The 24,674-nt window shown below is 37.7% G+C and overlaps 1 protein-coding gene across 4 annotated transcripts in view; it reads left to right on the top strand.

Moving 5' to 3' along the window:
• Nucleotides 1-8,034: 8,034 nt before the first annotated feature.
• The window catches only part of dph6 (diphthamine biosynthesis 6), a 300,181-nt gene continuing 283,541 nt past the window's right edge, over nt 8,035-24,674 (top strand). For all 4 annotated transcript variants that reach the window (XR_010018318.1, XM_063050727.1, XM_063050738.1 and 1 more), the window contains exons 1-3: nt 8,035-8,544; nt 10,393-10,487; nt 11,814-11,998. Coding sequence is in view for 3 of the 4 variants with exons in the window: in XM_063050727.1 (XP_062906797.1) it covers nt 8,522-8,544; nt 10,393-10,487; nt 11,814-11,998 (303 nt within the window). In the remaining variant the exon portion in view is untranslated. The remainder of the gene's footprint in view (nt 8,545-10,392; nt 10,488-11,813; nt 11,999-24,674) is intronic.

The following is a 24,674-nucleotide window of genomic DNA, read 5'->3' as shown; positions in this document are numbered from 1 at the left end:
TCAAATATAAAGACGCAACAACAGTATTATTAACCCAGCTAAATGCCAGTTTGGGTTGTCAACCATTGACTTTCTCGGCCATTGCATCTCCGCAGGAAGTGCAAAACACCTCCCGTGAAAAGTAGAGGCTATTATAGATTTCCTATTGCCCTTCATTACTAAAAAACTACAGGAGATTTTAGGCATGGTGAATTTCTATCACTGCTTCATTTCAGGAGCTGGTGAATTTATTTTCATGTAGTCTGCAATGGATCAGAGAGTAGTCACTGTAACTCCACTATTTAAAAAAAATGGAGTAAGAAAACAAGAATCATAGAGAAGTTATACTAGTGGACTTATTTTGGGATATAACACACAGAATGGGTGAGCATGGTATATTTGGACTTTGAGAAGGGTTTTTATAAGGTCCTCCAGAAGAGAGATGGACATGGACATGAATGAGCATATAGAAAACAAAGAGCAGCAGTAAATCAGTCTTTTTTTCTGAGCAGTGTCAAGCTGAGTACTACTCTGGTCAGTGCCAAGAAGTCATCAGTTCATAATATAAAATCAATTAATTAGACGACGGAATCAAATGTAATACATCTAAGTTTGCACATGACACAAAGTCTGCTGGCAGTGCAAACTGTGTGAGCTGTGATGAGATACAGCGATACTCCCAGTATATTTTGACAGGTTAAGGAAGTGGATAGATGCATTACAGATGCAGTATAAAGTGGATACATGTGAGATAAACCTGATGAAGTGTCTCAGCCCAAAATGTCATCTGCTTTTACATTCCCGTAGATGCTGTCTGGTCTGCCGAGTTCCACCAGCATTTTGGTGTGTTGCTTTGGATGACCAGCATCTGCATTTTCTCATGTTCGTCTTACATGGGAGATTATTCACTTTGGTGGCAAAAGCAGGAGGGATGATTTTTCTCCAAATAGCAATAGGTTAGGAAGGGAGTGATGCTACGTGTGGTCTACTGCACTGAACGCTGAAAGAAATCATGCAGCTGGAGCAGGTTGTTAAAAAGGCAAACAGCATGTTACCCACTCATGGTGAGAGGGTTTGAGTACAGGAGCAGGAATAACTAACTGCATTTGTACAGGGCCTTGGTAAGACAGTCTCTGAAGTATTTGGTGCAGATTTGATCTCCTTCTCGGAGGAAGAATGTTCTTACAACAGAGTAATTACCGGGAAGGCAGAACTGACATATATAGAGGAATGGGGTCAATGAGGTAGGCAATAGAAGAATGAGAGGTGATCTCAAAGAAACCTGCAAAATTCTTGGAAGACTGGACAGACTAGATGGAAAAAGAATTTTCCCAGTGATAGGGGAAGACCTGGCAAGGGACTCAGAGTGCTGGGATAAGTGGGTAAAGCATGCAGAGGGGGCATAAGGAGAAATGCCTTCATCCTGAGCGGTATAATTGTGGAATTCTCAACCAAAGAGAGCAGCTCTCGTTCAATCATAGGATATATCCAAGAAGATGAATAATGTTCTTCTGGGTAGATACTTCAAGAGATAAAGGGTGGAAACTGTTTCTATTAGCATTCAGTTGTAAAAAAAAATCAAGCCAATTATCTGCACTTAACTTTTCAGTCCGAATAAATGGAGCAATGCTTCTTAACACAGTCACATCTGGCAGGTGGCTGAGGGGCAAAATGTGAAGGTTACCCAGCCTTTCAGCTCAGCACAATTCATAGTGCTGAGTCCAACAACAAAACAGTGGGTAATATATGCTGGCATTTGATCTGCACTGTGTTCCTGACTTCCCCTGTACAAAAACAACCTGAACAAGCTAGATAGATGTAATAGATCCAGTCTGTGGACAAGTCTACCATGCAGATTTGTCCACAAACATGGATATATTACATATAATTCCCTCATCTAAATTATTGATACTGTATGCCTTGTGAATTGATTACTTCCTGGTACTGACTAAAGCCCAACTGCACTCAGAACTGCCTGCTGCTTGGAACAAGATGGATCTGCTCCCACTCTTTGTTATGTTTTGGCCCTGTTGTGTATTTAATATTTCAGTAAAATTTAAGCAATATTGTAAGTATAGTGTTTGATTAAGCATTCATTGTTGTTTACATAATTCATTTTGGGTTATACTGTATGTAAAATTATGTGAATGGCACACATCATCACGCCAACATACAATATGCAAGTGTCTCACTAAAGAGAAACTTAGTAAACATGCATCCCCTAGCTCCTGTGTTTTTCTTTTTCTTTTCCGTGTTTCTTGAATTAGAAAACATAACTGGCCCAGTATTTTGTTAATTAATTATGGATACATTCAGAGCTTACAGAACCATTTGCCACATAATATAAATATTTGAATTATATGCAAATAAAATGTGATGAAATACACAAGCACACTGGGGGGTAATGTGTGCAGACGTGATATCCAGATAATATAAATATTATTTCTGTAATTGAACCATAATAACCATACAAGAGTGCTGAATAAGGTCAAATTCAGATTACAGATTTCTAGAATTTCTGTCCTACCAAGGGACCATTGAAGCTCAGCATAAACCTTTAGAACCTGACAGCAAATTCTCGAGAACATGTGCACAATTAAACATGGAAGTTCATCTGTTCCAGCTCCTACACCAAGGAACCAAGGGAAGGAAATAAATTTTAGCTATTTCAGATATTTTTGCTGTAAAATGCCTCCTCAATGTGATAAATCCACAAAGCCAAAATCATTTGTTTTTCATCATACCAGTTATTATCAAGTTCATGTGCATGTAAACTAATTTCCTTGCATTAATATTTTAAAATTCTAAGGTTTTAAAAATAATATATTCCTATTTAATATTTTTTATTGTTTCAGTTTATTCCTAAATTTTATGCCTGTAGTTTAAGCATTCTGGAAAGTATTTGAAATATTTGCTGAAAATTATAATTGGCTGCTCAGCCAGCTTGATGATAACTCTGTCCATTGATTCCAGGGCTCTCAAGCATCAGTGCTTGGAAGCAAAGAACATCAAGAAAAGTGAAATCAAAGCAACAGATGTTCCTGAATCTTTGCAAGCAATTTTCTTGAAGGTCAGTGAAGAACACCAATGCTTCACCATTGATCAAAGATCCAGCCAATTTCTCGTGTTCTGGGTTGCTGGTAGCCATTATAATTGGTGAAAGCAAACTACAAATCAGTCAATTTATCATTCAAAATATGGAAATGAATTGTTTATTTCATTATCATGAAGCAAATCAGGGGAGACACTGGTCTTGGCTGCACACTAACAGTATCAATGTAGGATTAAGAGTTGGTGTTTTGTGGTTGAAGGTTTGGGCAGGATTGTGTAATTATTTTACTTTGACATAAATGATGATCTGTGGTAAAAGAAGTCCTATTAGTGATAAAAGAACTGGAAACACTGTGGAAAGAATATGTAAATGTTTGTTAACTTAATCTTTCAACCACTTCCAAAATAATTGTGATGTCAATTTGGAAGATTTTTAAAATAGAAAATCTGTTTGAGACTTTGGGAGTCAAACTGGCAACTGTTGTATAATCAGTATATAGGAGGGAGTTTGAAAATCTGGCTGAATGGTGCAATATCAACAACCTCTTACTCAATGTCAGCAAGACCAAGGAGCGAATTATTGACTACAGGAGGAGGAAACTGGAGGACCATGAGCCAGACCTCATCAAGGGATCATCAATAGAGAGAGTCAGCAACTTTAATTTTCTTGGCGTTATCACTTCAGAGGAGCTGCCCTGGGTCTGGAATGCAAGTGACATGACGAAGAAAGCACAGTAGTGCCTCTACTTTCTTAGAATTTTGTGAAGATTCAGCATGTCATCTACAACTTTGACAAGCTTCTATAGATGCATGGTAGAGAGTATACTGACTTATTACATCATAGCCTGATATGGAAGCACCAATGCCCTTGAACGGAAAAGCCTACAAAAAGTAGTGGATACAGTCCAGTTCATGACAGGTAAAGCCCTCCGCACCACTGAACACATCTATAAAGAGGACTGTTTCAGGACCCCCACCATCCAGGCAGTGCTTTCGTCTCACTGCTGTCATCAGGAAGGTGGTACAGAAGCCTAAGGACCCACACCACCAGGTTCTTGAACAGTTATTACCCCACAACCATCAGGCTCTTGAACCAGAGGGGATAACTTCAGTCACCCCAACAATGAACTGTTCCCACAACCTATGGACTCACTTTCAAGGACTCTTCATCTCACTTTCTCAATATTTATTGCTTATTTATTTTTTATTACTATCTTTTTTGTATTTGCACACGTTGTTATCTTTTGTCAGCCTTGCTGTGTATGGGTTTTCCCTGATTCTACGGTGTTTCATTGTATTTACTGTGAATGCCCACAAAAAAATAAATCTCAGGATGACATATATTGTATGTACTTTGACAATAAAATTACTTTGAATTTAGAACTTTAATATTCACATCATGGGACAAATTGAATTTAAAACTCATCATGAATAACAAAAGAGGAGCAAAAAGAATGAAAGTGAGTTTAGATTGTTGTAGCTAACAGAGTTCTAGGTACTTGAAACTAATGACAGTAGAATGTTACAGTCATGTGGGTCTATTTTTGTTGACAAGTCACTTGCATGTAATGTAGTGATACGCACTCCACCTCCTATGGATGGGCTGAACATTAGTTATAAAAGGAATCTATTATGCTGTCTTATAAACCTAGTTTGCACAGTGAAACAGTGTATACTGTCACTATTGAATGGGTTATCCTTCTCATCACTGATGTAAAGAAGCAACTCATTTTTCCAGCACCTGTTGTAACCTACAAAATTACCAAAAAAGATTTGGTTATCTTTCACACAGAAACTTTAAAAGTAATTGTAGCATTGTCAAGCCATAAGTGAAGAATCAGAAGGGATTTCTTCATGTACCATGAAGAACACAGCAAATTTTCAATTCCTTTCAGAATTACTCTCAAGAGTTCTGTCTACCAAGTCACTGGGGTATTTATGATCAAAAGGAAAAGGTAGTTAAAATTACAAAGGGACTTCCATGCAAGCATAAAAATTGGGCAAGTGCTCCAATTTAGGTAATTTAATCATTAGAGCAGGATAAAGGGAGTTCAACATTTATCTACCAATTGAAGAAAGACAGCCAACTCTAACATCTAAACCCAATTAATTTTTTAGATTTTACACTTAATTGAGTGTAGCTCTAAAATGGATTTACCATTCAATAATTTTATAACATTGGAGCAGAAGCTGTTCTTTAACCTAGTGGTATGTGCTTTCAGGCTTTTGCATCTTCTGCAATGTGAAAGGGGGATGAAGAGAGAATGTCCAGGATGAGTGGGGTCTTTGATTATGCTGACTGTTTTACTGAGGCAGACTATGGAGGGGAGGCTGGCTTCCGTGACGTGCTGAGCAGTGTCCACAGCTCTATAAGTTTCTTGCAGTCATGTGCAGAGCAGTTGCCATACCAAGCTGTTATGCATCCAGAAAGCTGTATCAATGGGATAGGTAAGTATTGACGAAGATGAGGTTCTCCTGAGGAAGTAGAGGTGCTGATGACCTTTCTTGGCTGTGGCATTCAAGAGCAGGTCATGTTACTATGATGATCATTCCAGGGAATTTAAAGCTCTTAACCTTCTAAATCCAGAATATCACACACCACACAAAATGCTGGAGGAACTTTGCAGGCCAAGCAGGATCTATGGAGAGGAATAAAGAGTCAATGTTTCAAGCCGAGATCAAGTCCTGATGAAGAGCACTGGCCTGAAAAATTGACTCTTTATTCCTCTCCATAGATCCTGCTTGACCTACAAAGTTCCTCCAGCATTTTGTGTGTGTTACTCTGGATTTCCAGCATCTGCAGAATCTCATGTGTTTATAATCTACAGAATCTTGGGTTTATGTTTACTATCTCCTTCTTACACTCCTTTTAACTATTACACAGCAGTGGAAATTAATGCCTGTATAGTGTATATTTCAATGAAACAGATCTCCCTTTGCACATCACCCACAGACTGTATACGAAAGACACAGGGAATTCTAATTATGCCATTGAACTCTACGGCATTAGGGTGATTCTTCAATTAGGGGCACTTCTGACTACCTGGAATTCTGAAAAATGTAATTTTCTGAAACTCTGTTTTGTTTATGTTATAACCTTTATTTTAGGCTCAGGAATGAAGACCGGATCTTGACATTGATGAACCTTTAAGAGAACTTTCATATTTTAAGGCATTTTTGCAGAGATTTCACAGATGAGAGTCCTTACCAGCACATCATCAAAATACGGAATTTAACTTAAAATGCAATGACAAAGATTTCAAAGTCAATCCTGCAAGTAAAAACCATGCCCTTTAATAAATTCATTTTACACTAATTTTTAAATACTTTCAGAATATATTTTTGAGACATTTTCTTAAGCCTGTAAACATTTTCCTTGGCTAAACAATGGAACATTTGTTTACTAATTAGACTATTGGAATTTTATCTCTTTTCAACAGATAAAATTTTGGTATCAAAGCACTTGACTCCAGCAAATTAGTTCAGACCAAAATTACTAAAAAAAACTTTTATTTCCCATCAAAATATGCACTATGATGGTAATGACAAAATACTTTTGACATTGACAATGGTTTTAGTTTAACATTAACAGTGATAAAACATCTGTCCAACTAGAAGAAGCAACATTTACAATTAGAAACATATCCTTACAGTCTGCAATATTTATCAAAATTTCACAAGAGATTACAGTTTTTAAGGCCGGTGGCTAGAGAACTTTGTTAAAACCATTCAACATGAAATATGAACATAAGGCAACCCTGCTAAACTAGGCATTATCTAGTCTTGTTAAAAAAAAACAACAATGCTTACAAAATATCTGCCTAACCCTCCACAACCCTGGAATAATCATCAGTTCAAATTTCAAACAGATTGTAGTCTGGCACTTGTTACCTTGACTAGATAGTTAGCTTGTAAATGCAAGTTAAATATACAGAAATAAAGAGAAGCTCTTTATTTTTCAGTTAAAACAAATAGTAACTCATTTGGTAATGATATGTACCAAACACACTCTTAAATCAGGAGATGCAAATCTTTAAATTACTCACATTTTGGACATCAAAATTACAGCCACATGCTCCCCTGTCACTTCTCATTTCCATGGCAACCACAGAAGCAGCTGTCTGAAAAAACTTGATTGGTCTCTAAAATGTGTTACTTGTTGGTACTGTCATTAAAAAAAAATATGAATTAAAATACCTACACAAACTTGACATTTGTTTCAAAGGTTCTTGTGAGAAAATACAAACTAAAAGTTTCATGAATTTAATACCTATTGTTACTTGAGTTTGAAGACAAAGTTATAGAGTAGGGGACAAGCCCAAAGTAGTGAAATCCTAGCACATTCAAGTTTTTAACTAGATTAAAAATTTAAAAAATATTATTTATGAAGCACACTGGGAAAAAAAGCTTAGTTACTTCTTACTTTTAAAACTACTGTATTTATTTTTGTAAAAATTATTTTTTTCTTGAAAATCTAGCCCAGAGACAAAAAAAATTACTTAAAAAATCATCCATTAATTCTGAGGAGGTTGCACACATTAATGAACTTGCAAGAACCCCTGCATAAGGATTTGGGATAATAACCATGGCTATCTTTCTGATCCTGATCTGTCAGAAACACACGTACAATATAGCCCCAGATTTCTTGTTTTTATATACACAGAACCCAAACAAAGCTTACTGCTGACATTCAGTGAACCCGGACGATGACGTCATGTCTCAGATGACGCAACGCATCAAACCCCACCCTTATTTCAGAATGGCATGGCGGATTTATTGCATTTCACGGTCGGCTCCCGGCATTGTTAATTACGTTCACACAGATTGTCTGAAACACATAGGGCAGCGGTTCGCTGAGTCTGCAGGGTTCGGCTTCTGCCTTTGGTGACCGGCGATGATATTTGCGGCGGCACGGTGAAGGTGTCAGGCGTTGCATTGGGTTCAGGCGCTGCTCGGGCGATAGGACCGGGGTCTTCGATACGGGGTCCTCTGGCGGCTGGACCGGCAGCGAGGGAGAAGATAGAAGGCGGCAAGGAGAGAGAGGAGGAAAGAAGGAGAGAGAGAGAGAAGGACGGGTAGAAAGTGGAGACAGAAGAGAGGAGGGGTATTTGAACAAGCGAGAGAGGGAAGGCAGGAAGAGGAGGAAGTGAATGAGAAAGGAGTGCGAAAGAGCTAAAGAAAATTATTGTGGGTTTAAGGACAGTGAGAGTGAAATAGACGAGAGAGAGAGGGAAGTAAAAGATACCGAGAGAAACAACAGAGAGGGAGTATGACCAAAAGTAATAAAATCAGAGATCTGAAAGAAGAATGGATAAATAAATAAAGTTCAACAGAAATATTGGAGGACAGGAATTAAGGGGAGAGAGAAAAAGAGAAACCAGGACAGTTGAGACAGGGTGTGTTGGCCAAGCACTCAAAGAGAGGTTAAACACAATACTCTACTAACTCAGTAAACTTGAAAATCCTGTCTCATTCATTCCTTCTGATCAAAATGAGAGTAATCGCTCTAGTCAGGTAATTAACATCTCCATGCCAGAAGCAGTAATGAGCATTCTCTGTAGTTATCTTTCACATTTTCATTGTGAAATTTCCAGATGTGACCAGTTCACTGTGAGGACTTTACCAGGCTTTCTTCTGAAATGCACTGAGCAAAGTGCCTTTCCAGTTTTTGTGGAAAGCTAAATGAACATTTGACCCCTTTTCACAGCCAGCTCTCCCACTCTCATTCATCTTTTTGTACAAGGAACTGATAATAGCCATAAAAATTGATGATTTTCTACATTTCTTAACTTCCCAAAACTCTCATCGTGCATATTTTCCTAATTCCTGTTCTTTTCTCGGAGCCTCTTGAAGTGCACTCTGACCATGAGAGGCTACTTCATTAAGCTGGTGTCTACCCAAGTTCCCTTCCTGGTGTCTACATTGGGTAATATTATAAATGTGCCTCATGAGGCCACTGTCCTCATTTTCAACTTTCTTCAATGATAGCAACCTCAGACACATACGTACTGAAATACAGTTCTATCTCAAATTTTCTCTTGTTTTCTGAAGTTCTCATACTACTTCTCAAATCTGAATTCACTTCATTATCTAATAAGGCTCTTTCCCCTGATGCTATATTGAAACTCAAATTATCTGATCGTTATATACACCAGGGTGAATAAATTGCTTGTGTGATGCTTACAGAGTACATAGACTGCTTTAATCAAAGTCTTCATATTAATGGTCTGGCCAATATCTTTCATGTGGTGGACAATGCCATACTCCGCCAATTGTGTTTGGGTTTTAATTTTTATTATTAGTTAACTGTTCAACTTAGTTACCTTCTACTAATGATTTCTCCTGTCCTTTTCTACTTATGTAGGTTGGCTGTAGATCTAGTCATGATTGTTCCTTATTTCTATACAGTATTGGCATTTAATAAAGTCATAGTAGGTGTGGGTTTAGCTTTCATCCAACAGTGTTGTCAGTCTGCACATACAGTATCTATTTCATATGGAGCTTTAGTGTGGGCCAGTCAAACAATGGCAGACTGGTCTTTGCCATATTCTGCAATTGCCATTCCAGCCACAGTCTCACCGTGAGCTAATTTTTTTGATAATTCAAAATTCAATTTGATCCTGACTTTAGTTCATAATCTGTATCTATCAAAAGGATTATGTACTTTCACCTCCTTTACAATTACAATTTTGCCTTGCTTCAACTCACCTTTTTCCTGAAATGGTCTTCAGCCAGTCTGCTGCCTACAGCAATGCGTTTGTCAGCATCAGTGAATGTTTCCAAAGCTTTCCTTTCCACCCTCTCAAGCATCGGATGCCATAAATTTAAGCCTCCAAAATTCTACTGCTGATGTTCTTTCAATAATGAGCAAGTCCATTTTGCTGAATAATTACTGATCCAAGTGATCCCTTAAAATGTAAAAGGCTTATTTTAAAGTTCGGTTCCCTTATTCCCTCCATTCCCTCTTGTATCCATCATTGTAATTCTTTGAAAACATCACATTTTACCTGGGTTTTCTGGTGTTTAGATTAAAATCAACCTTTGAGTTTATTTAAATGTATTTTTATTTCGTAGAGTAATGCGTTAGCATCTTCCACCTTTGACTATGACTGATACTTATTTGATTACACTTTTCTGAAGCTTAATTTTTATTATTTTAATCTTGCTGTACAGACGTTTTTTTAATTCTTGGGTGTGCTTACTATATCATAAAAGTTTAACAGAATTGAAACGAAGTTCTAAATATTTTTGCTATTATGCTGAACTGCTTTAGCTTGTATTTGAATATATAGTGATGATGATGGAAGAGTGGCTTAGCTGTAGATTTGATGAAACTGAATTGATTTTAATTTTTCTTCATAGTGGTGGAAAGGACAGCTGTTACAATATGATGCAGTGTGTGGTGGCTGGACATGAAGTGGTGGCTTTAGCTAATTTAAGACCTGCCAATCATAAAGGTAAGCCTTTTCCATGAATGTATCAGATAGTCAACCTTTATCAATGTGGACTGACCTTGCAGCTAGTAAAGTGAAACAGATATGTACTTTTCAGTTTGATATGCACTGTTCTCCCAAGTAAACAAACTGGTTCCTTTATGGATCAGGCTTAAATATGTGGACATTTGAAGTTTTGCACTTTATTCTTAAATATGGGCACTGTGTTTAATGAGAAGTTACACTTTAAGATTCATCACCAATGTTCCCAGATGCTAATATCACACCTAAGCACTAACTTTGAAGTACTGTCGTTGTCTAGAATTGGCCTGCTATCAATATATCAAATATGTTATATTGGGCATGCAGTGGGAAGTGTCAGAGACAGTGGATTGTAAAGGTATGTTGTGGCAGATTAAGGTGAATGTTGTTTATGCATATGGAATCCAATTTTTTTCCACACAATATTGCTGACAGACGTTATGTAACTGGGAAATATGGAGAGGTAGATCCATGTGAGACTGTAGAGGATATGGACCAAATTTGTGAAGAAATACTATTGCAAGTTGTTTATAAAAATAATCGTGCTGAAAATCTGAAATAAAAGCAGAGAATGCGTCATTCTGAGGGTTATGGACATCACTGGCAATGCTGGAATTTATTGTCTATTCCTTAATGGCCTTGATAATTCAACTTTCTTGAATTGTTGAGCCCTATTGAGAAACAGTTCAAGGATTTAGGTCCAGTGATGATGGAAGATGTGATGAAGGCTCATTCATCTAGGCAAGCAGACGGTATCCGATTGCACTCCTCACTTGCTGTTCATAGATGGGTGAAAGGCAGCAGGATGTTCAGAGGGAACAGCAAGCTGATCAGCTTTTCACTTGTTCTTGTACCTGCAGTATTAATGTTTCAATTGACTCTCTGGTCAGTGATGACCCTCAAGATATTGAAGATAGACAGCTACTGTTACTGATATTAGCTGCTTGCTGGATTTGAAATTTAAGTATTTGTAGCCCAATTATTGAATAATGAAGGGTTTGTTTCCTTGGATTAAATTGCTCACAGCATTACAGGTTTGGTCTAATCAGGATTTTACTAAATTGTAGCTTTATTTTAGGAAATTAGTCACATGCCACAGAATGACCGGCATCTGGCCTCCTTGACTCCATTTTACATTTTATAAACAAAGGGTTTATTTTCTTGCATTAACTTCTAAATACCACATTTGCTTCAACAATATCATAACATGTTGCTTTCAATTATATAAAAAGGAGTACACATTATCAGCAAAATTCATTGACCATTTTTTCCTTATATAGCAATTTTATTGAATGATTATTTCTGCAGATGAGCTTGACAGTTACATGTATCAGACAGTGGGACATGAAGCTATGGATCTGTATTCAGAAGCTACTGGCCTCCCACTGTATCGACACACTATCAAAGGGAGTTCTTTATCAATTGGAAGAGACTACACAGAATATGAAGGCGATGAAGTGGAAGACCTCTATCATCTTTTGAAACAGATCAAGGTAATTACAAGGATATTTTGAATGTACAATATTTTTTCCTATTGATTAAAACTAGCACATTTCATAATCCTAGCTTTCTCTTGTGAAGAAAAGTTGTATCTGAATAAATGTATATTATACGTATTTGGTCTAGAAACAGATTCATTTCAGTGCAAGTACCAGGTTTAATACTGACGAGTGTTAGTTAAAGTTAAAGCTCATGGAATTGAAGGCAAGTTATTAACCTGCCTAGAGAATTGATAGAGTGGTAGAGTTGGGATAGAGGGTAGCTATTCAAATCAACAGGGCAGATCTGAGAGAATCCCACAATAAATGTGCTGCATCTATTGGCAAGGATATTCATCATCCTGGTCATGCTCTCTTCTCACTGCTGCAATCAGGAAGAGGGTACAGGAGCCTTGGGGCCCACACTACCAGGTTCAGGAGCAGTTATTACCCCTCAACAATCAGGCTCTTGAACCAAAAGGGATTACTTCACACAACTTCAGTTGCTCAGTCATTAAACTGTTTTCCCCCCCCCCCCAACCTATGGACTCCCTTTCAAGGAGTCTTTATCTCATGTTCTTGATATTTATTGCTTATTTATTATTATTATTTCTTTTTTTGTCTTTGCACAGCTTGTTGTCTTATGCACACTAGTTATTTGTCCATCCTGTTTGGGGGAGGGGGAGGGCAGAGTTTCATTGATTTTATTTTGTTTCTTGTATTTACTGTGAATACCTGCAAGAAAATGGAACTCAGGGTTGTATATGGTGACATATATGTACTTTGGTAATAAGTTTACTCTGAACTCTGAACTTTGATTTTAAATGACTTAGATGATGGGGTAGGAGGCCAGGCATTCAAGTTTCAAATACCAAGATGATATTGAAGCTATTGTAGGCAGTGTCATTAAATTACAAAGATATATTATAGATTATGTAGTGTCAGTGTAAGCAAATCTAAGATTTGAAGAGGACAGGCAGAATGCTTTCTAAAAATTATATTTAATTTTTGCTAGAAGCACTGGAAATCCAAAGAGACTTGCTCCAGGTGCATAATTTATTAAAATGTCAAGGACAGATACAAAAATTATCAAAAAATGTGTAAGTCAGATATAAGTATAGCTACAGCTTAGCAGCACCCTGATTAGTCCAACCTTGGAATATTGTGAGCAGGTTTGGATACCAAATCTCAAGGATATATTGTCCTAGGAAGCAATTCAGCTTACATATATGGAATGATAGTTGCACTCTGAGGTTTAAATTACAAGGAGAGTACAGAAAGTAAATGTATATCTTTTGGAATTCAGAAAATTAAGAGATAATTTGAAATGTTAATGACAACTGGTAGGGTAGATTGAAAGAGTCTATCCTTGCTCTCTGTGGAGTTTTAGGACCAGAGATCAAAGTCTAAAACTTAGACTCAAGCCTTTCAATTGTAAAGTTTAGAGAAATTTTACATATTCAGGGTGGTAGAAATTTGGTAACCTCTTTTACAGGTGGCAATGAGCTAGATCACTTGTTCATTTTAAACTTGAAATCTAGGGTAAGGATGTCTTTTGGGAGTTAGATCACAAATCTGTCATGATATTTAATGTGGAATTAGCTAGAGGGGCTAGATAGTCTACTGCTGTTCTTTTATAAACGCTGATTTGACATCTTTTCTATTTTGTGTTTATGGCCAAGAGTATTTTATCTTGAAGTTGCATTTGATTTGCAAATAGTCAAATGTTGTGTTACACTTTATTTGATCCAGTATATCAACGTAATCAAAATGCAACATTGTTAAACATTTTTTAAAAACTGCTGCCTTACATATTTGACATACACCAGATGATATTTGCAAATGCATTGGAGTTGAAGCAGTATATATTTACAGGTTTTTATTGGGAAAGGATTTTTTTTTGTGAAAGGAGATAAGAAGGCTGAGGCTGTTTTTTTCTTCTCAGTTAATGTAAGTGATGTTGAACCCACAGAAGGTGAAGGACCTGTTTTGCTCAGAAAAGGGATTAAACCATGGAAAACAGATTTAAAGTAATTGGTAGAAGGATTAGTGGAGGTGAGGGAAAAATTCTGATCCAGGGATTAGGTGTGGCCTGGAACTCATGGCTTGGAAGTAGTTGGAGGCAGAAGCCATTGCTATGTCTTAAAGAAGTACTTGGATGTAGTCTTGAAGAGTAATGACCGGCAAGGTGATGTATGGGTCAATAGATGGAAATGGGATTTTATTGGGAAATTCTTTCTCAACCAACGTAGCCATAGTGGGCTGAAAGGCTTCCTCCATTAAAAAAGTTTATGCAATTTTTTCAAATACTGATCTGAGACTAGCTTGGGCAATTCATGACCTGTTGTGCCTCATTGTACTATAAAACTGCTTCTACAGAGTCTGGTACAATGATTTAAAATTCAGCGTTGCAGTGAAACAATTACAGTATATTGTTACATTTGTATTATAAATGAAATGGATGAGGCTGCCGAAATGCTTTAAATTCCAACCTGAATTGAGTTTTGTTGCAGTGACAGTGAAGTGTATTGAGAAAAGGAAGAAAAGGGATTGGTTTGCTGGTTTTTTTTGTTGCTTATTGATTTGTTGTGTTCTGTGTAGTTATGCCGAGCATTGTAGGCATGGTATGTTGGTGCTAGAATGTGTAGCAACACTTGCGGGCTGCTCCCAGTATATGACTCCGTGTTTTAGTTGTTAATGCAAATGATGCATTTCACTGTATGTTTTGATGTACACGTGATAAATAAATATGAATCTAAATCAGAATCTGATCTCACAGCACTTGTGAAGTGTACTTCATAGCCAAATTACCTAACAATTTGAGGTCACTCTATGTAAATCTCATAGTTTAGTGGCATCAGCTACTTGACATGACAAATAAAAGCAAACTCAGACATAAGTTATTCTGTGCATGAATGTGAAATTTTCCAGTGTAAAGTGAATAGGAAATGGTTTCTCAATGACCTCCCCTTGATTTATTTTTATTCATTCAGTCAATGTGGGTATTCCTGGCAAGACAAGTATGTATTACAGGTGTCACCCACTTTTCGAACGTTTGCTTTACGAAACCTCACTGTTACGAAAGACCTACATTAGTTAACTGTTTTCGCTAACAGAAGGTGTTTTCACTGTTACGAAAAAAGGCAGCGCGCGCCCCGAGCAGCCGCTGTCCCCCGGATTCGGAACGGCATTCTAGCCGGCATTGCTTAAAACACGTGCCTGTGAGCAGCTGTTAGCAAGATGATTTCTAAGGTATCGGAAAAGCCTGAAAGAGCTTGTAAGGGTGTTACACTTAGCGTAAAACTAGACATAATTAAGCGTTTCGATCGTGGTGAACGAAGTAAGGACAAAGTGGGTTTGGCTTGTGGAAGTTGACGAAGATGATGTTGAAGAGGTTTTGGCATCTCATGACCAAGAACTGATATATGAAGAGCTGATGCAATTGGAAGAGGAAAGGATAACAGTGGAAACCAAATGCAGTGGCAAACGGACCGAAAGTGAAGTTGTCCAGGAACTGAACGTGAAGCAACTGCGTGAGATTTTCACTGCAATGATAAAGTACGACTTTAATTTTGAAAGGGTTCGTCGGTTTAGGGCATATTTGCAAGATGGTTTAAGTGCTTACAAAGAACTGTATGGTAGAAAAATGCGCGATGCTCAGCAGTCAAGCATACTATTGTTTTTCAAGCCTTTCACATCAGCCACAGCAGACGACAAACCTCGACCTTCGACATCGAGGCAGGCAGACATAGGAGAAGATGACCTGCCTACCCTAATGGAAACAGACGACACCCCAGTGTCCCACCACCCCAACCTTTGGGCCGAGGACAGATAGATACCGATTCGTGGACAATGCAGCGGTAACCGGCAGGCACACAGCACATCTTTAAGAAAAAAGCTGAAATAAACATGTTAATTAATTAGGTGCCACCCAGCATGTAATTGTCAGTGCGGATCAGAGGCGATGCAATCGGCAATGGCCTCTGATCTGGGCCACCATTTACGTGCCGGGCAGCACCTAATTAATTAGCATGTTTATTTCAGCTTTTTCTCTTAAAGATGTGCTGGGTGCGTCCTGGCTACCACTGTACCCCTGCATGCTTCGCGGATCGGTATCGGTTCGCTGCCCGGAGGGTGGGGACCACTGCACCACCCCAACCTCCGACGACTCAACCTTATACACCATCATCAGTGTGCTCTGCATTGTCTTCCCAATTCCCATAAGTGATACTGCACTGTACATACATTATTTCTACTTTATATCGGCTGTGTATTTTTACGTGTTATTTGGTATGATTTGGCCGCTTCTTAGCTTAAAGGTTACTGGAGAGCGTGTTTTTGCCAACAGCGCTTGCGTGAGATTTTCGCTACAGAGAACAGTGCAGGCAATGATTGTAGAAAAGTATTTCTACTTTATATAGGCTGTGTATTTATCATATCATTCCTGCTTTTACTATATATCACTGTTATTTTAGGTTTTATGTGTTATTTGGTAGATTATTTTTGGGTCTGGGAACACTCACAAATTTTCCCATATAAATAAATGGTAATTGCTTCTTCACTTTACGACATTCCGGCTTACGAACCGTTTCATAGGAATGCGCTACCTTCGGATGGCAGGGGAAAACCTGTACCCATCCCCTGAATTGACAGTAAGCTATCTTCTTGAGCTGCTATAGTGTTTCTGGTCATGTGTTACTTAATAAGGAGTTCCAAGACTTAGAGAAGCCCACAATGAAGAAGTTATTATGTGTTTTCAGGTCAGTACGGTGTACGACCTGAATAGCCACTTGCAGATGATAAGAGCACACTTACATCAGGTGCCTTATCCTCCTTTGTGGTATAAGTGCAGATGTGGGAGGTGCTCCAGGGAGGGTTCTCGGGCAAGTAACTGTGATACACTTATTGATGTCACACACATCAGCCATGAAGATGGAAAGAGTGAACATTTAACGTTGTTGATGGTGTACCTATCAAATGGACCACTTTGTTCTGGATAGTTTTGACATCATGAGAATTGTTGAAGGTGCACTGAAGCAAGGGAGTGAAGAGCATACCAATGTATTTTGTGGATTGTGGATGAACTTCTGGTATGTTAGATGATGAAGCTTGCTCCACAGGATATACAACCTCTGACCGGCTATTGTAACCACAGTATTTATGTAGCTGGTCTGTTGAGTTTCTCCCCACTGTGATCCCAATGTTTTGATATGGCCATTTTGGCAATGATAATGTGATTGAATGCCAAGTTCAAGTTGCTAGATCTCTTGTTTGAACTGGTCACTGCTTTGCACTTAACATGGTGCAACTGATACCTGTTATTTATCAGCCCATACCTGAATGATGTCTGTGTCTTGCGGTGCGATTGCATTTATTAATTCATTTGTTGGAGTTGTGAATGGAAGTGAACATTACACAATTACTGGCAAATGTCTGCACTTTTGACCTAATGTTAGAGGGAAGGTTGTTGATGTGCCAGCTAAAGGCATTTGGGTCTTGAATAATACCCTAATGAATTCCGAGAGTAATGTCCTGGGGTTGCATGATTGACCTTCAACAACCACAGCTGTTTGTGGAGGTATGGCTCAAGCATTGGAGTGTTTTCCTATTGATACCCATTGACTTTAGTGTTTCCAGAAACATCTTCTTGATGCTGATTTAACACCGTGAGTGATCACTTTCCCTCAGTTTTAGAATTCATTTTCACATTTTGACGGAGGCTGTGAGGTTTGCAGCCCAGAACTCCTTATATATATAAAAAATAGGTTTCTGATCTGCGTGAATGCCACTTGATAGCACTGTCAACATCACCTTCCATTGCTCTGATGATTTGAGAGTGGGCTGAGTGATAATCAGCTAGTTTGGAATTGTTCTATTTTTGTAATCATGGGCAATTTTCCATATTGTTGAATAATTGTTGAGCAACATTCATGACTGGTTGTGGCAGGTGGCCAGAGCTTTAATCTATTGCTGGCAGGACTGCTTAGCTGCATTTATTGTATTCTGTCTCTGCTGTTTAGCATGTGACTAGTTCTCATTTTACCAGCTTGCTAGGTTAAGACCTGATTTTTGGGGTTTATCTGATGCTGTTCCTAATCTGCACTTCAGTAGTCTTTATCTAACCAGGGTCAACCTTCCAGTCTGAGAGTAGAGGTATGGGATATGCTGAGCCATAAAGTTAAAGGTTCTGATGAAATCCAAAAAGGCTGTTGCTGATTGTCACAACGTTTTATGCAGTTCAGAGCAGTTTTTACTGATCAGCTGATTCACAACAGTGCATTGAAAAGTACACACATCAGTGCCATGCACCAAGTCTTCATAATTAAATTTTCCCCTGCTAAGTACTTTATCTTTACTTGTACACTCCAGTGTAATTGCTTTCAGGTCCACAAGTTGTATTGAAATTCCTAAAGGACATTTTGTCCCTGTGCAGGTGGATGGGAGTAGGCAGTTTAAATAGCTTGGCACAGACTAGAAGGCCCTGTTTCTGTGGTGCACTCTTCAATGACTCTATGACTCTAATTTGTTAGTTCAGGATATTAGTTACATTAACCCTTCATTTCCTTTTGCTTATGTCAGGGTTAAGTTTAATTAAGTTAGTACCAAGTTACCGAATGCACAAACTAAAAACTGCAGGACACAGGAGGATGCTAGCTTGACATATTGATTTAATGATTTGTTAATGAAATTGTATATTTGAGAGTTGAGACTTTCCAGTAAATAGGTTGTTAATTATAAGCTTGCATGTTTTTTATTGGAAAGGAAATTTCAATTCTTAACCACTTCAAAGTTCAAAGTAAATTTTATCATTATTGTACATATATGTCACCATATACAACCCTGAGATTTATTTTCGTGTGGACATGCACAACAAATCTATAGAATAATAACTATATCAGAATCGATGAACGGCCTCCCAACTAGGGCATTCAACCAGTGTACAGAAGACAACAAACTGTGCAAATGCAAAAGGAAGAAACAATAATATAAATAAATATGCAATAAATATTGAAATGATGGGGCAAATGAAGTGAGTGAAGTTACCCCGGTTGGTTCAAGAGCCTGATTGTTGAGTGGTAATAACTTCCTGAACCTGGTGGTGTGAGTCTTGAGGCTTTTGTTCCTCCTCCTTCATGGCAGCAGTGAGAAGAAAGCTTGTCCTGGGTGGTGGAGGTCCCTGATGATGAATGCCACTTTCCTGCGACAGAGTATCATTTAGATGTGCTCAGTGGTTGGGAGGGCCTTACCCGGGACAGACTTGGCCTTATCCACTACTTTAAGTAGGATTTTCTGTTCAAGCATATTGGTGTTTCCATACCAGCCTGTGATGCAGCCAGTCAATATATTCTCCACTACAGATCTATAGAAGTTTGTCAAAGTTTTAGGAGTTTGTGGAGATTCAGCATGGCATCTAAGGAAGTAATGACACTGTTGTACTTTCTTTGTAATAAATGTCCAGTGCAGTAGACTTTTAACTGAACTTTAATACAAACTTACAGTAAGCATATACAAAATATGTTGTGATGCACAGAATAGATTTACATTTATCCTGTGCTTCTGGTATTGGTGAAGGAGCTTGATTTACTCAATATTCAGAATACTTTAAACAGAGTTAAAAACACTTAGAATACAATGGTTAAAGTATAGGAAAACCTGTGGGACTGTATACGGTATATAGATGTTTCAGAAATCTGACGCCAACACTTCAGCCAAGGAAGTATAGAGCACAGCAATGAATGGATATCCCTTGTTGACAACACTTATTCACCCCCATAATGTTTGCTTAATGGTAATGATTTGAACATGGAATTGTTTCACAGATGTTGTAACAATTTTTAACAACTTAATATTCATTCGAGTGCATGGCAGATTGCAGTAGTATTTAGTATGATTACACCATTGTGAACAAAGGCATTAGGCAGTGTACAAAGAAGTGGAAGGAAAAAACATGTACTGTATCTATTTCTAAAAATCCACTGAAGTGTCAAGAATGTGAAACATTTTGTGATTCTTGTATTCATTAAAGATACTGCCCAGCTAGTATTCAGTATCTGCTGTGTATTAGGTAATACCAAATTCTAGATATGTTTGGGGTTTCTCTCCCTTTTTTGTTGGTTATCATAGCCAATATCAACGTACCTATACTTGAGGAAACGAATTGAAGCAGCAGAGATGTGGTTTTTGAGGAGGTTGCAAAGAATATCATGGATGAAACGAATATCTAACGAGGATGTCATGGACAGAGCAAGAACAAAAAGAGAAATAATGTATGAGATCATGAAAAGGCAATGTGACTTCATTGGACATGTGATTAGGAAAGAGGAGTTAGAATGCATGGTAATTATGGGAAAGATTGAAGGGAAGAAAGCAGGAGGAAGGCAAAGACAAATGATGATGGAGACAGCAGCCAGAGAATTGGAAATGAATACCAATGAATTGATCCACTTGACCCAAAACAGGAGTGTGTGGGCCATGGCAGTCAAAGCACAAACAGGGCATGGCACCTGATGATGATGATGATCATCATCATCATAGCCTTATCATCTGGTTTGCAAAAGTAATATAATTTCTACTGATTTCACAGTAGGTGCAATAGCTAAATGTGAAATGCACTGCTTGATGTTATTTCGCTCATGGACATACCAGTGGATATTGAAGGATTACGGTGTTTTGAATGTGTTGTATTACGCAGCAGTACTAGTTTTTCCTTTTGCCCTGCAATTATGCTTACTGTGCTGTGTGATTTAAAATTGGGCAAATAATTAATCGTCAAAGTATTTAAAATTCTTTGTTAAATTGCAAAGGCAGAAGAATTATTAATGTGTTCAGGTTTTCTGTATCATTTCAACCAACTGGGAAAAGGTTAATTAGTGTTGTAAATTTTCAGCTATTCAGGCCAGGAAATAGCTTGATCCTTTAATTTTTTAATTAATCATTCATCAGTTACGCATCTACTTAGAAGTTCTCTTTTATGGCCAGAATGCTTTGTTCTAACTTCATCTGTGTACACAATAATTTCCCCAGCATAGTGGATTGGATGTTTTTTTACTTGTAATGCAGACCCAGTCATTTTCTCTCACACATTCAGTGACTCTTCCCCATTTGTATTTGATCTGTTGACACAAGTATGTTCTAAATCTGTTTTTAAACTGGTGGATGTTGTTGACATCTGATGCAGATGCTACCGCTGACCCTCTGACACTTTGTTCATATGTGTATTAGTCAGATAATAAGTATGAACAGTTATTTAACCACTTAAGGTTGCCCAGCTGAGACTCTTGTGTTTTTCTGATGGCAGCACCTGTATGCATAGTAGTGGACATGTGCAGAATGGTTTGAAAGTTCAAAGTAAATTTATTATCAACGTACCTATACGTCACCATATACAACCTTGAAATTCATTTTCTTGTGGGCATTCACAGTAAATTCAAAGAAACACAATAGAATCAATGAAAAACCCCACACAAAATGGACAAACAATCAAAGTACAAAAGACAACAAACAATGCAAATACCAAATAAATAAATAAATTAGCAAGAAATATCAAGAACATGAGATGAAAAGTCTTTGAAAGTGCGTTCAAAGGTTGTGGGAACAGTTCTGTGTGTGAAGTTATCCCTTCTGATTCAAAAGCTTGATGGTTGAGGGGAAATAACTATTCCTAAACCTGGTGATGTGGATCCTGAGGCACCTGTACCACCTTCTTGATGACCTGGATGGTGGGAGTCCTTGATGAAGGAAACTGCTTTTCTGTGACAGCTTTCCTTGTAGATGTGCACAATGGTGCGGAGGATTTTATCAGTGATGGACTGGGCTGTATCCATTATATCCAGCCATCAGATCAGATAATTGTCAGGTGGTAGCCATCAGATTTGAAATGAAAATTGTGTTTATATCTATTATCCCCAGGTGAAGACATAGGTTAATATTTTAACCACCAGTCAATGATGCTTCTCACTAATTGTAATTCCTGTGAAGTCTGGGTTATATCTTGTTGCAGCTTAACTGTAAAAGGAAAGTTGTACTTGTGTGATCAATGCTTTACCCCCACCCTTCCAAATTTTGAAATCCATATCCTAAACTAATCTTGGGAGAAGTCTCAGAAAATCATTGTAATAGCAAAAGTATTGAAGCGTTTTTATATTGGAAGTATTCCAAATTATTTTTAGTATAAAATTACCATTAGTTTCGATACTATGATACTTGCTTCAGTTATTTACCTAAAATTTGTAGCAAATTAATTAAAAGAACAAAGTGAAGGTTTCCATAATGAATGAATGAATAAAGCAAAATGACAAAAAGCTTAGAATTGGGTTCTAATTTGATTATGCCTTGAAGTGCTGTGCAAGCCATAAGCACCATTGAACTAGATTTGAAGGCAGAGCTGGTCTATTAGTCTTTTCTTTGCCTACATAAAATAACTCTTGCATTAAAAGCAATTGTATTATGTATGGAGTGTAAATTCATGTGTTTGATTTGGTTTGTTTCTTCCATTCAGTTTCACAAAGGCCCAGACATTGGGCGACAAAGCAATCTGTGTGACAAGAACTTCCCCGTTTCTGAAAGCTGTTGCTATCAAATGATTGATGGTGCCCAGCAGCTGTAACCTCATCAAGCTGGCTGTACAGCCAATCATGTTGGAGAATTTTTACAAGTATCATGCTAGGAAGCAAAAAGCGCAATTCTTATTTAACTTTCTAAACACCAGAGTAGATTTTAAATACAGATTGGAACATATGTACAGTATATGATGAAGATGGCGACTGAATATACAATTGTGTTTTAAATCCACTATGATGCTATAGTCACATGATGAAATCACAGTGCTCTATCATTAAATACGTTTTTTCATAGCTGTAGAATTGGCTAAATGATAATTTGGGTTTAATGCATTAAAAATAATTTAGATTTTATGAACACCAGAAAGTCTGCAGATGCTGAAAATCCAAAGCAACACACACAAAACGCTGGAGGAATTCAGCAAGTCAGGCAGCATCTATGGTAAAGAGTAAACAGCCAACGTTTCAGTCCGAAACCCTTCTTCAAGGTCTGCCTGATCTGCTTAATTCCTCCAGCGTTTTGTGTGTGTTTCTTTAGATCTCATAACCATATTGAACATTTTCTGATTTTATTTTAGTTCATGCATAGCGTAGATTTGATGTTTCACCACTAGTTTGTTTTGATTATGATGGAGACTTTTACAGCTAACAAAGTCTATGAAGTTTCGTCATTAACCTGGTGTATTTTGTTTGACTCAAAGTGACTACAATGTGGATTTAGGAAGCACATTTAATATGATGTTTGAATTGTAACTAACAATGCAGAATTGATATGGGCAATGATAATGCTTACCTGCTGCAAATAGAATTTTATCAAGCTATCAGAATCAAAGCGGATTGAATGTCACATTTTGTGTGGAAATGTTTGTGCTCATTGAGACCAAGGAGATTGCTGCTGAAATCAGACTACCTAATTTATAGATATACATTATGGCATCAAATTATCTAAAGTTAGTGTAGGTAAGCTACTTTGACCTAACATTGTTCATAAATCTCACAATGGATTTATTTCATCAGTGTGATGATTTCATATTTCTAACAAAACTTTCATGCTGCTTTATAGCCTGACTGAATTCAATATTTACAACATGGAAAATGATGGCTAGGTGAAAGCCCTTGTGTGTTTTCAGGCAGGGTACAGAAGAGAGGGGTAAAAATATTATCCATTGGTAGCATATATTCTAATCAGCAGCTTTTCATTGGCATCAGGGCAGCCACAACTTCACCTTGTCTCTTCCAGGTGTGTTAACAAAATTAAAATAAACAGAAGTAACAACAGGAAAAATAAAAGATAAAATCTGAGGAATATGCAGCCAAACACAGGCCAACTGGAAAAGTTAACAAATATATCATTTTAACTCCAGCAATAATACTAGAAATTATAATTTATGTATACTGAAATGGTTGAAATAGCACTGTTTTACCAATATGTTGAACCTCGTCAGACAGAAAGCTACATTTAACTATATTGTTTATTTTGCGTTCATGAGAACCATCCAATATTGTGTGTTCAGAGATGAACAAGTTTTTCTTTTGCTACCTTTGATAGGAATACTGATAGGAATAATCAGAGACAAACAGGAGGCAGGCAGGCTGTGGATGGTGTGAGAAAGCCTTGAGGCTTTTACTCATCAGTTTAAACTTGCTGATTGCCAGGTTTTCCTAATTTTGAATTTCCAGGGCACTGCTGCCATGACCTTGTCTGCAATATAAGAGGGTCTGGGTCGATGAGAATCTCACGTGGCTGGGGAATGGTTAGATATGCATTGTTTACCAGACTCCAAGTGAACTGTGCAGCCAATTTGATAAACACACATTTCCTGCCTTTATTAAGGAGATCACAGAATGTGAAGTTTGAGTTTCCAGTTTTACTTATTCCCTTCAGCTCTTTTCCTGTTTAAAGAAACCTACTAATGGGTGCTGAATGGTTCCCATTCGGATTTTAGTTACTAGTCATTGATGGCTTGTTCGTGTACATGCCTGGCAGATCTTTAGGAAAAGGGAGAAAAAGGATTTGAAAGTTGAAAACAGGCATGACAGCCAGGAAAGTAAGGAAAACATTTTAGCAGAAGTTAATGTGGAAGCCTTTTGGGTAATCTTGTTAATAATATTTCATGTAAGAGGTGCTGCTC

Source organism: Mobula hypostoma, chromosome 1 (genome assembly GCF_963921235.1).
Source record: "Mobula hypostoma chromosome 1, sMobHyp1.1, whole genome shotgun sequence".
Taxonomy (NCBI): domain Eukaryota; kingdom Metazoa; phylum Chordata; class Chondrichthyes; order Myliobatiformes; family Myliobatidae; genus Mobula; species Mobula hypostoma.
The sequence above is the reverse complement of the archived record's forward strand: the minus strand, read 5'-3'. Positions and strand labels throughout refer to the sequence as shown.